At 40.7% G+C, this 12,447-nt stretch overlaps 1 protein-coding gene across 3 annotated transcripts in view; it reads right to left on the bottom strand.

The window, feature by feature from the left end:
- The window catches only part of LOC128830044 (N-acetylated-alpha-linked acidic dipeptidase 2-like), a 44,702-nt gene that overhangs the window by 25,066 nt on the left and 7,189 nt on the right, over positions 1-12,447 (bottom strand). For 2 of the 3 annotated variants that reach the window (XM_054015678.1, XM_054015676.1), the window contains 8 exons: positions 10,201-10,302; positions 9,188-9,313; positions 8,257-8,443; positions 7,496-7,589; positions 6,801-6,899; positions 2,436-2,521; positions 757-876; positions 192-274 (listed from right to left, as the gene is read on the bottom strand). In XM_054015678.1, the coding sequence (XP_053871653.1) occupies positions 192-274; positions 757-876; positions 2,436-2,521; positions 6,801-6,899; positions 7,496-7,589; positions 8,257-8,443; positions 9,188-9,313; positions 10,201-10,302 (897 nt within the window). The remainder of the gene's footprint in view (positions 1-191; positions 275-756; positions 877-2,435; positions 2,522-6,800; positions 6,900-7,495; positions 7,590-8,256; positions 8,444-9,187; positions 9,314-10,200; positions 10,303-12,447) is intronic. The other variant, XM_054015677.1, reaches the window with a different exon arrangement.

Below are 12,447 nucleotides of genomic sequence, written 5' to 3' on the forward strand. Positions count from 1 at the left end.
AGGACCCTGCTGTGCTACAAACAACTGCGCCTTGATCCTACAATGGGCTCTGTATATACAGATCCCCCTGAATATGCATGGAGCTCCATTAATTTAAATGGGGTCTGTCCACATAGACTCCATAGCCCATATAGGCAGACATAGGCCCACATATCTTCATCAGTCATGCTTTTGTACTATTCTTTATTTACCTCAGCCCATTCTGTGGAACCTAATAGTCCAAATTCTTCTGCGTCCCAGCTAGCAAAAATAATAGTTCTTTTAGGTCTCCAACCTGTAATCACACAGTTAAATTTGACTTCAAGAGAAAAATTCTATTAGAGAAAGACTGCCACAGTTGACTGAGTCACTTAAATAAAAATTAGTACATTATGGAAAATGATGTGTAATATGTATCAGTGAAAATTTGTCACCCCAAATTCTGCAGATCAGCACATCCACTGCAATATTTTTATTGTAAAGGCAAAACTCTCAGAGCACATAACGTTACACAGGCAAGGAGAGCAGAAATTCAACCAACTCACATCATATGTGATGTTAAGCTCATTGCAGATATATATGTTTAGGAGCTCCCCCAGTTCCTGACTCATATGCATGTGCACACACATATAAGAAGTTGCAATACCTATTATGTGAAATTCAACCCTATGCAGAGGGCAAACAAAGTCTATGCATTTGCTTATTGGTAAATTTCTCAAAATAGTGTTTTTCATAGACCTTGTGTTTCACCTTCTCCATTTACAATGAATAAGTTACCTTCCATCATCATTTTGCCGAAACTCCGAGCAACTTCTTGAAGAACAGCTGCGCCAGTGGTTGGATCAATCCCACCAAATACCCAGGAGTCTCTATGTCCTCCCAGAATAATATATCTGTCTGGAAACAAAGATACAGAATCAGTCTTTAATTCAGAATACACTTGGGGTACCTATAATTCAGTCTTTCCCTTTAACTTCATTCCCCACCTTCCCAAACCACAATGAAAACTAATTTCATTGTTTTTAAAAAGCCCAGCCTATCAGCCCTACTGATCTTGTTGCAGTTTACAATCTGACACAAAAATGCTTTTTTAATTCTCCCCTCCCCCCCGTTTACAATCTTTGTACCTACACAGACTTGTTTTAACAATCTTTTCATCCCTTATCTTGGAACCACTGTTAGAATAAAATTACCCGGATCTGTCTGCTCAATGATGATTTGAGCAATTTTAGACTCTGTGATCTGGAGATGGAACCCAGATACAGAATTCAAATCAGAACACAAAATCAAATACCAACCACCCCAAAGTTTGTGTCCAGGGTTTCAATTTAAGCCACTATAAAGATACAAGCAGCTGAGAAATGTGGATCTAGACCTTGGATCTCCAAAGTTCAGGATGTTGTGGGATCCAGTACTTTGTTCAGCTCATGACTAGTCCATTATAGACTCATAGACTTTAAGGTCAGAAGGGACCATTATGATCATCTGGTCTGACCCCCTGCATGTTGCAGGCCACAAAGCCGTCCCTACTCTTTCCCTTGACTCTGCTGTTGAAGTCCCCAAATCCTGTGGCTTAGTGACTTCAATTGGCAGAGAACCCTCCTGCTAGCGATCCCTGCCCCATGCTGCGGAGGAAGGCGAAAAACCTCCAGGGCCTCTGCCAATCTACCCTGGAGGAAAATTCCTTCCCGACCCCAAATATGGCGATCAGTAAAACCCCAAGCATGTAGGCAAGAGTCTCCAGCCTGACCCTCGTTAGCCATTATACTATTTACCTGCCAAGGTACGGTATTCCTTTGGCCAAAATCATGTTTTTCCATTAAACCATTCCCTCCATAAACTTATCTAACTTAATCTTGAAACCAGACAGGTCCTTCGCCCCCACCGTTTCCCTCGGAAGGCTGTTCCAATATTTCACCCCTCTGACGGTCAGAAACCTTCGTCTAATTTCAAGCCTAAACTTCCCCACAGCCAGTTTATATCCATTCGTTCTCGTGTCCACATTAGTACTGAGCTAGAACAGTTCCTCCCCCTCCCTGGTATTTATCCCTCTGATATATTTAAAGAGAGCAATCATATCCCCCCTCAGCCTTCGTTTGGACAGACTAAACAACCCGAGCTCCTCTAGTCTCCTTTCATACGATAGGTTTTCCATTCCTCTGATCATTCTAGATCATACTTTGTGTTGCACTAGAATATGCTGGTGTAAGACTGTATGAATGATGTGTTAGAGACCCTATAGAAAATGAGATGTCTCGCGCAACGCTGTCCCAGTGAGCTGTTTATTGTAGCATTCTCATTTGTGTACCACTTACAGATCTTTTGGGGGAACACTGTGATGGGAGGGACAAGATGACCTAGTAAGTCTTTTCCAGTTCCAAATTTTATCTGATTATCTCTGAAAAGTTAAACCTCATGCCACCTAAGAACATCTTCAGCAAATGCAAAAAGGTCACCTGGTTCCTCCGCTCCACTGATAGTGCCAATAACATTGTAAATTCGTGTTATTTTGTTGTGAGTGTGGACATGCATTCTGACCTTTCTGAAACAAAAGCAAAATGAAGTAGTTATCCATGACTTGAGGAGGCATTTACTAGGGTTGGAACAGTGATAGATGAACCAATTTTAAACATGTTTTACAAACACAGTTAGAACAAGCCCGTGTACTTCTGCAATCGGTGTTTAAACACTGTAGTGGAATGAGGTTGGATTAGCACCCACAAAAGGGTTGGGTTGTAGAGGGGATGAATTGTATTTCAGTCCCCCATTTAGTTCCCCAAAATAAATGGAGTTTTTGCAGAGAGGAATGAATAAGGCCAAGGTAAGAAAAAATGTGTTTAGATATTTACGATTCTCTTGATGGCGAAATTTAAGAAAGTTAATTAAAGGACTAGTTACCATGGTCAAACTATCAAGAGAACACTGATTGAAACTTAAAATATAAAAGTTGAGAATACAGTCCATGTGTACAATTTTATCTTTAAAGCTTTAAGATTATAATCCAGCAACACTGGTCAACCAATTCCCAGCGACTTGCTATTTGGCCTTGGCTAACATCTCAACTTCTCCATCTGTATAATAGGAAGAATGAAACCTTATCTCTGTAATAAACTGTTTTACAATCTATGAATGAAATTACTTATACATGGCAAATGATTATCATTTTACAGAATCTATACCAGGGCTGTGCTACCCTGTTTCCCCGAAAATAAGACAGTGTCTTATATTAATTTTTGCTCCCAAAGATGCGCTAGGTCTTATTTTCAGGGGATGTCTTATTTTTCAGAAATGAAAAATGCCTTATTATCGGTGGATGCCTTATTATCGGGGAGGTCTTATTATCGGGGGGATGCCTTATATTACAACGAGAGGCAAAACTGTAAGTAGGCCTTATTTTCGGAGGATGTCTTATTTTCGGGGAAACAGGGTAGTTCCTTATTTTTATTTGAAACTGAAGGATGACAAGAGAAATTCCACCAACCCCATGAATTCCTAGACTTTCAAAGTTCTTTATGAAATTTGTCACAATGGTTTCAAAGGGAGTCATGCCAATAATATCTCCTTGTAATACTTTTAAGATGGGGTAGATTAACAGCAGGCCAACAGATCACACTAAAAACAAAAAGTAATAACTGAACGTATATTAAATTTTGACCCAAATGATTGGATAATATTTAATAAAGGAATGTGTTTTTAAAAATCTCATAAGAACTTGCTTCTTTCCTTTGTAGAAATACGATGCGTAAGTCTGATTAAATGGTAACTGGAGAAACAATCATTAAAACTGCATGAAACAACTGAACGGTAAAAACCTTTGAATAAATTGAGTATTTCTCCAAGAACATTAAGACATCAGATCAAAGTGATCAAGCTTTGCCAGACCATTAAAAAAATCATTCATCTATTAGGAACTCTGTAAAAGACAGGGAATGTTCAGTCCTCTCTCTCTTTGTGAAACAAAACACACATTTGTCTGCCCTGGGCAAAAATCCAACAGGGTCTCATTTGAAGTTATTTTCTCAATGGTAAAGCTCTCTAGCTGTCAAAACCAATACCTTCTTCAGCACAACTAATGGATTTTTGCCCAGAAGGGAAGCTAAGCCCAAGGCCTTGAGCCTGCAAAGAGTTAAACATGGAATAATCCCACTGGACTCAAGAGGACTACTCCCATCCATAAAGTTTACTCTGGTGCACAAGTGCTTGCAGGATCAGTGCCCTGAGCTTGTAGTATAGTGAAACCATGGGAGCTTCTCCAAGAACTGACTAAAAAGGACACCGTCAAGTAGGTTAGGATGTCAAAAATCCTATGAATAAGTAAGTCCTCAAGAAATGTGATTAGCAACCTAATACATGTTCTGTTCATTTTAATATTGTTTTTCCTCTCATTATACAGTTTATTGCTCTCCAATGTGCTCAAAACATTTTGGATCAGATCCTCAAAGGTATTTAGGTGCTTAACTCCCACTGATTTCAATGGGAGGTAAGTGCCTAAATATCTTATGGATCTAGGCCTTTGTCCCTCTAGAAGGGGTACTACTCCCTGAAGGAACAGTCTGGTGCTTATAGCTGAACCAAGTCTGGGTACATTCAAGGCTCCCTCTGCCCTAACCTGGGCTATTTAAACAGGAGGAGGAAACTAGAAGGCATGCAGCTTCAGAGAGCAGAAATGATATAGCTAATGAAATATTACTGTTAACTGATTTGACACACTTGGGTGTAAGCACAATAATCGCATGGACCCAGTGCATGTAGGGATATTAGGCACTGAGCTGGCAGACAAAGTGGCAAAAAATGCTGTCAAACACCGGTAAGTTGATCTGGCAATCCCTTTAAGAAAACTGGAATTTAAAAATCTAATTAAAAATGAGTTTAAGAGAGGAATGGCAGGAAATACGGGAAAAGAAATGGAGGGGGAAAGATTCCATGAAATATTCCCAAGAGTTGAAAATACGGATATACTCCACGGCCCTGAGAGAAAGAGCAAAGTGGCTCTATTTAGAACTTTAACTGGCCACTGTGGCTTAGATAGTAATTTGTTTCTAACAAACATAAAGATGGATTATGTGGGACATGCAAGATCCAGAAAACAACTGATTATCTCCTTTGGGAGTGTGAAGAGTATCATCAAAACGGGGTATTTATATGAAAAACTTAGAGGCCTTAAAGTCAAAATTCTCACTGCAATGCCTAGTAAGAGCGTCAGGAAAATAAGGCCCTATTAAAAAATAAAGCAATATTGCAACTCTTTAAAGAATTCTGGAAAAGGTGAAAGACTGATTCTTGAATTAGCTGTGGTGTCCAGTGCTTGGCAGTCATAGACTCAACAAGTGAGTCTGCTTTGTCATAAAACGTAAGGGGAAGGAGGAGAAGGAGGCATGCAGATTGCAATGGTTGGTGGTCTTTCTCTCAGGATGTTGGGGACTAGCATGACCAGGCCCCGAGACTTTATTTGCTGACTCAGTTCAGGAGCTCTGAACCAGGGCCCCGCAGTAAGGGCCATAACTTTGTTAAGACTGCTCCTTCCCTGAGACCTTCTTAAAGGGGACATTTGTTTTATTAGTTTGTTTTGGCTTCCCCTTGCTTGGATCCTTTACAGTCCCCTTTATCTCAAGTGTCAAATTTGTTCTGTCGACATTTTTGTTTGTATGTTTTCTAAATCTTCAGTAAGTTTTAAACACACGCATGAAAAAAATCCAATGAAGACTTCAATTTTTTAAATTTGAACATGTCTTTGCAGTGTTGGAAAAAACACATCATTATGCCCTCCTGTTCATGATCTTTCAAACCACCTCCTGTCCCATTGGCAATGGAGGGCTGGCCCTTTGTCAGTCAACAACAGCCACTGCTTACATGGCCCATTACCATAGTAATGCATTTTTTAGCTTCATTTAATGCAGTTCAGTGGCTGGAAGCTAGGAGGAGGAAGCATCACCATGTGACCAGAGCAGCTCTCTGCAGACTATCAGCTCCTTGGCCCATAGTTTGTGACCCTCTCTGCCAGTGCCAGAGAGCCAAAAAATGAAATTGACCAGTTTTGTTTCACTATACAAGCTGAGTGAAGTACAAAGAGCAAACACAATATTGCAAACCCCGAGCATTCAAAAATCATGAGTCACAGCCCCAAAAATATGAGCAGATTTTTAAAAGTAATATGTTTTGGGTTCTTTTTATTTCCCTTCTTGGGCTCACATTTCCAAGATTTTCTTTGCAACCAGAAAGGCTAGAAACTTTGGAGAGCAGCGGATCTCTGGGCCCCAGCCACGCCCATACTCCATAGCTCTAACTCCAAGGAATTCTCATAGAAAGCTTCCATGGGACTAGGGAAAAGGTGAAGGCAAGAGACCCACTGCAGAAGTTGTGCTCCGCTCTTCCACCACCATAGATTACCAATTTCTTGTCACCTGGGTCTTCAGAAACAGAAGGGAAGAAAAGAGCCCAGAAAGAGAAAGGTTTTAAAACATTTGCTTTTCACTTGACAGTGGAAAAAAAAAGTTAATAAAAAGGCTAGTTACTGTTGACCAATGCTCAATTTTGAAATTCTCAAGAAAACGTAATACAAGAGCTGAGAAGGGAGATATACATGGCCTCGTTCAATGCCTGTTGAAGTCAATGGCAGTGTTCCCATTGTCACTGAGCAGGCCCATTGTTTTAACATTTTATCTTTAAACCCTAAAGATCCTCATCCAATCATACTGCCTATTTCAGAGGGAAGTTAGTTTCTCCTCTAAGCTCCAAGATGTAATATTCCTCAGAATCCTACTCTGAAAGGTAGTGTTTGGTTTTGCAGTGTTCAATAAATAGGCAAAAGTGCTCAAACAGACCTTATAGAATAGCTGCCTGCAAATCCAGGCCCAATGTTGTAAGACACATTGAGGTTTCCCCTCCAGCTATTGTCTGGTGCTGCAGGTCCTCCCAGGGTGCTGTTAAGTGAAAACCAAGACAAACACAGTTGGCCAATTTGCTAACAGTAGAAGTCTCCCCAGTGGAACAGCACACCTGAAAATGAGTGTGAGGAAGGATTACAAAGCTCTAAGAGATTGTGTTGCACAAACTGTATGTGCAACCATTTACTATTTATTAAGAGGGCCCGTAAATTAGCATAAACTCTATTAAAGTGCTTAGAAATTTTGTAAGCTAAAATGAGCGTTGAGTTAAAGCACAGAAACTAATAAAAAACTCCTGGTCTTATCTCTCTTCTGTGGCACATCTAGAGAATAAACTTGTGCTCCACTTTGTTTTTCAGTAAAAAACTATGAAGTGGGTTCTAGCCCACGAAAGCTTATGCCCAAATAAATGTGTTAGTCTCTAAGGTGCTACAAGGACTCCTCATTGTTTTCAGAGCCAACAGTGGTTTGTATTTCTGTAGCATATGTTGCTACTATTATATGTGTCTGCCTGTAACACACAAGAGCAATAAAAAAGGGCATCAGTTTTACTATCTTTTAATGCAAAAAAGGCTTTTTGCAGTGTGCACACGAATACCGAAGCCAAGTACAAAGGATTGAAGTTGACCTACCGTAATAATATTTCTGCATCATGATATCCAATGGGATGAACTGGGATTTTGGGAATTCCCACTCCCTCATCAACTTCAGACCTGAAGGTATATTCTGAGAAACCAAGAATATATTGGAATATCAAATTTTGCTGTCCTCATCAGCTTGCCTTTTAAGTTGAGTTGTTTTTGTAACAATGAAGAGTCCCAAAGTCATATCTAGATTTGATGTATACTGATCCCTCCAGTCATCCAGCATCTTGTCACACATCAGAGATTAGTCCCACTGACTCCAGTGGCTACTGCTAGTTTTAATGCAGAACTTTCACTCCATATAAACAGAAGTTTGCAGTGTTTTTCTACCTGGCATTTATGATCAGCAAAGAAATATACATCCAAGCAAGGTTATTACTCCTCTATGATGGTAGGCTATAATCCAGTTTCAACTAGTCCTCTCGAGAAACATAGTTCCTTGCAAATCTCAATAAATCCTAACTCATATCTACTGCATGGCCTATCCACATCTTGATTTACAAGTGCTATAAAGCTTGGCTCATATGCAGAGAGATATTGCCTGGCAACTGTTTTTGCTTGAGAAAGGCCAGTTAGAATGATGTGCAGATAGAACCTTCTCAACACTAGGAAAATAAACTCTTGCTGGAAATTCTCTTAAACAGCAAGTCTTTTTGCATGGGTACGAAAAACAGTTTAATTGCTAGTGACAAGACCCTTTTTGATACCAGCAAGTGTCAGATGTTTAGAGCTACAAATCTGTCACTCACCTTTTGCTGGATAACCTGGCGTGAGAGGATCCCCTGCCCCATTCAGATTTAACACATTCCCGCGCTGGACTCCACCTCCAGGAAGGTTCCAGCCATTTGGGTAAGGATCTACTCCAGGGGTGCAGTAGTCAGCAGGGTCTGAATACAGTATAATGCCTTTGGCTCCAGCTAATATGGCATTTTTAACCTGCAAAATTATTTGTTTTAAGAACTGTATTTGGCTAAGGGCTCTGCAACACGCCACCACCTGGGAGACACTTCAGAACTCTCATGTGGCAGAGCTGGAATCATTGACCCAAGGGAAGTGTATGTCAAAGTGCAGCATGACCTCAAGCATTGGGCATAAGACTGAATCAGGAGAACCAGGTTCTGTTCCCAGCATAGCCAGATTTGCTGTATGACCTTAGACAAGTTATTTAACCTCCGTGACTCAGTTTCTCCAGCTGTCAAAATGGGATAATGACACCTACCTCTTGAAAATGCTTTGAGATCTATGGCTGAAAAAGGCAGTAGTGTTTACTGGTTGTATGGGCTATTATATCCCCTAAACTAAACTCTTGTAAGCCCCTTCTGAGAAGTTTGCATTCATCTTAGTCAAAGTTTCAGTACTCCAATACAGCCATCTTACTTTGCTGTTTTGCAAGTCCCTGTTAATACACATGATAAGCATACATGATTTTTGGATCAGAACTGGCTCCCGGCACTCACATGTTCTGGTTTACAGTAAAATAAAGAATAAAATTTCTCTTTGGAAGGAACTTCTGGCTTCTGAAGCAAGGGTTTAATGCTTAATCTGGCCCACACTGACATCAATAGCAACACTCCTATTGATGCCAATGTAAGGAGCCTCAGACCTTTAATTTACTAATCTAATTATGATTTGAGAGAGAGAGAAACAAACAAAACAACAAAACAACCCCACAACACTCACTTTGTTTCCTCTGAAGATTTTCCCATATCTGGCAATGACAATCTTTCCAGTACAATTAATTCCCATCTCTCGCTCTAGTTTGAAAAAATCTTCTGTGCGGCCATAGTTCACGTACACCAGATCTGCCTATCCAAGGAAGAAAGAAGGCTAGAAACTAAAAAATATACTGTCATAACTGTTATAAAGTATCTGTTTTTAGAATCATGCAACTTTATTTATTGAACATCTGTTATATAGTACCCAATATTTGCAGTTCTACAGGCTTGATCCGGCTCCCAGTGAAATTAATGGCAAAACTCTCCCAAATTATTTTTTTAGAAAGGCTTGTTTCATTGATGAACTCTCTCTATAATCCCATGTTTAGAAGCATCCTCATTATCTGATGTTGAAAACTACAACACTGGATTGTTCTTCTAGCAAAGCATGTGCAAGCTGTTTATGGCTTGAGTAAAGAAAAGAGCGCTATTCCTAACATGCGGCTGCACAATAGGTAGACTTCCTATTTTACTTATTTTTGCCCACTCATGTGATGTGACATGTGTGGTGAATGTTGTCTGGAATTATCCATCATAGAAGAATCAATCAGATTAACTTTAGAGAGTGTGATCTTTCAGAACATGAGTGTGCTTCAGATTTATAACAAACAAGAAGGTTTACTCTTAATGACTAAAGCAGATAAACTTCAGACTACTTCCCCCCACCCCATCGCTTAGGTTTCCCCATTAGAAGGAACCATATAAGCCTTAACCTCACCCTGAAGTATCTTTCTAATTAGAAATAGTAATATCTGATTTGAACAAAAATTCTCTAAAATTGTTCAATGGGTAACTTCTAGACTTTATTCTGTCCAGTACATACTGTCGCCATCCCTTAGGCTATAGCATAATGAACTTCAGTATTGTCACCTGAGATCACTGCAAAGATATTTTAAGAAGTCAGAACAATACAGGAAAGGTAACTCTTTCCCAAAATATGATTTCAACCATCAGGACTCATAAGAATTGTTTTCATACCTCTGGCACTCCTTGAGCTGAAAAAGCATTATATGGTGGCAGCACACCAGTAATGTTTTCATATCCCTGAGGGGGCGGCTCAAACAACGATGTATTGAAAATCTACCAAAACACCCAAGAAGAACAAACAGTTATTTTAGTAAAAGCTTTGGGTCAGATTCTTCCTCTGGGTAAGCTCAGTGAAGTCTTGGCACAATTTTGTGCACTAAATTTAGTTATTAAGAACAGTGTGCCATTTTGTATTAAAAAAATTATCAAAAAAAGAAATCAAGTATAACTTAAAGTGAGAGAGGGATACATAGTTAGAACTTCATAACTGAACAAGAGCAGGAAGACAGGCAGACAGATAGATAGATATTTGTGTGGGTTTTATGCATCACTACCTGAATCAAAACAAAGGAATAACTGAAGAGTGCTGAAAAGGGACAATAATTATAGACACCTAGTTTGTCCCTATTATTATAGAGACTTTTTGTAATTTAGTGGTTACTCCTACTTAAGACTATTGATCCTTTCCTACTACTTCATAGATGATCTACTCTCTGATTAGGTACAGAACCTTTTGTTACGACCCAAAATAGTCCCATATCTTTAGTGCTCATGCCACTCTGACTCACACAGTAAGATACTACTCAATGTGAGTAACGGTGGCAGGATGAGCTTTTACTTTGGAACTGATCATTATTATGTAAAAGAAAATCTATAAACACTTACAAATAATAACTAATATTACAAGGGGGTCTGTGAAGATTTTATTTAAATAAAACAAACAAACAAAAAAAAGTACAGGAATTTATCAGGATGAATTTTTTTGGGACTGGTTGTCCACTTGGCAGAACAGTGGGGTTTGCATGTGCACATACTAAGGTTGCAGAGTCAAGCACTGAAACGTTAGGAAATGCTAGATAACATGTGATCATGTAATTAAAGTCTGTATCATAATACATGTGCATTAGGGGGCTGAATTACGGATACCAGAATTAAGGTTGCCTGTGTATTTCCTAATTTTTCAGTGCTTGACTCTCCAACCATAATAATGTTCTTTTAATGTATTTTGTGTGTGTGTGTAATTTCATAGCTTGGAGGTGATAGCGCTCCAATGGGCATACACTGTCCTGCCCATTCACCCCAAACTTCACCCCTTCTGCCCCTCACCCTATACCTGTCCTAGTCCTGCCTCTTCCCCATCAAGGCACCTCATCCCAGTCCCATTCTCCTCACCTAGCCAGTCCCAGTTTCCACTCTGGAGGTTTCTCATTTCAATCCCCATTTTCATGCCAGCCACTTCTAGTCTCCCCCCTTTGGACTTTCCATTCAAGTCTCCCTACACTCCCAGTCTTCCCTTCCCTAATTATCCCAGTCTCCTTGCCCAGTGCTTCTCCCACACTCTGGTTCCTTGTTTATGCTGTCTTAGAATCATAGAATATCTGGGCTGGAAGGGACCTCAGGAGGTCATCTAGTCCAACCCCCTGCTCAAAGCAGACAGATTTTTGCCCCAGATCCCTAAATGGCCCTCTCAAGGATTGAACTCACAACCCTGTGAGTCAAGGCCGGCTCCAGCATTTCTGCCACCCCAAGCAAAAAAAAAAAAAAAAAAAAAGCTGCGATTGCGATCGGCGACGGCAATTGGGAAAAAAAAAAAGCCGGAATCGGCGGCGGCAGTTCAGTGGCTGGTCCTTCGCTCCCAGAGGGAGTGAGGGACCTGTCGCCCCTGAATTGCCGCAGGTGCCGCCCCTCTCCCTTGGCCGTCCCAAGCACCTGCTTGTTAAGCTGGTGCCTGGAGCCGGCCCTGCCCTGGGTTTAGCAGGCCAATGCTCAAACCACTGAGCTATCCCACCTCATTTGTTGCCACTCCCAGTCTTCCTCACCAGCAGCTCCCCATCTCAGTCATCCCCCACCTTAGCTCCCAGTTCCAATTTTCTCCACCCCTCACAGGCTCCTTTTCCCAATCTCCTCTCCCTGCCCTAGTCTGGCTCTTGTCTTCTCTGCATTCCATTCAAGTGGCTTTCTTTTTTCCACTGCTGGGATATCAGCAGAGGGACCCCTGTGAGCACAGGGGAGACAGCTGCCCTACTCTCAGTCCCGGTGCCCAGCCTGCAGCAGCCCAGAGTCCTGGAAACTCCGCTCAGCCCTAGACTGGAGCATGCTCAGTGCATACAGAATCTTCAGGGAATTAGCTCTACCAAGTAGCTACTGATCATGTGCAAACCCCAATTCTTCAGAGGTTTACAACTTGACCCAATTTGG

This window comes from Malaclemys terrapin, chromosome 1, assembly GCF_027887155.1.
Source record: "Malaclemys terrapin pileata isolate rMalTer1 chromosome 1, rMalTer1.hap1, whole genome shotgun sequence".
NCBI classification, from domain to species: Eukaryota; Metazoa; Chordata; order Testudines; family Emydidae; genus Malaclemys; species Malaclemys terrapin.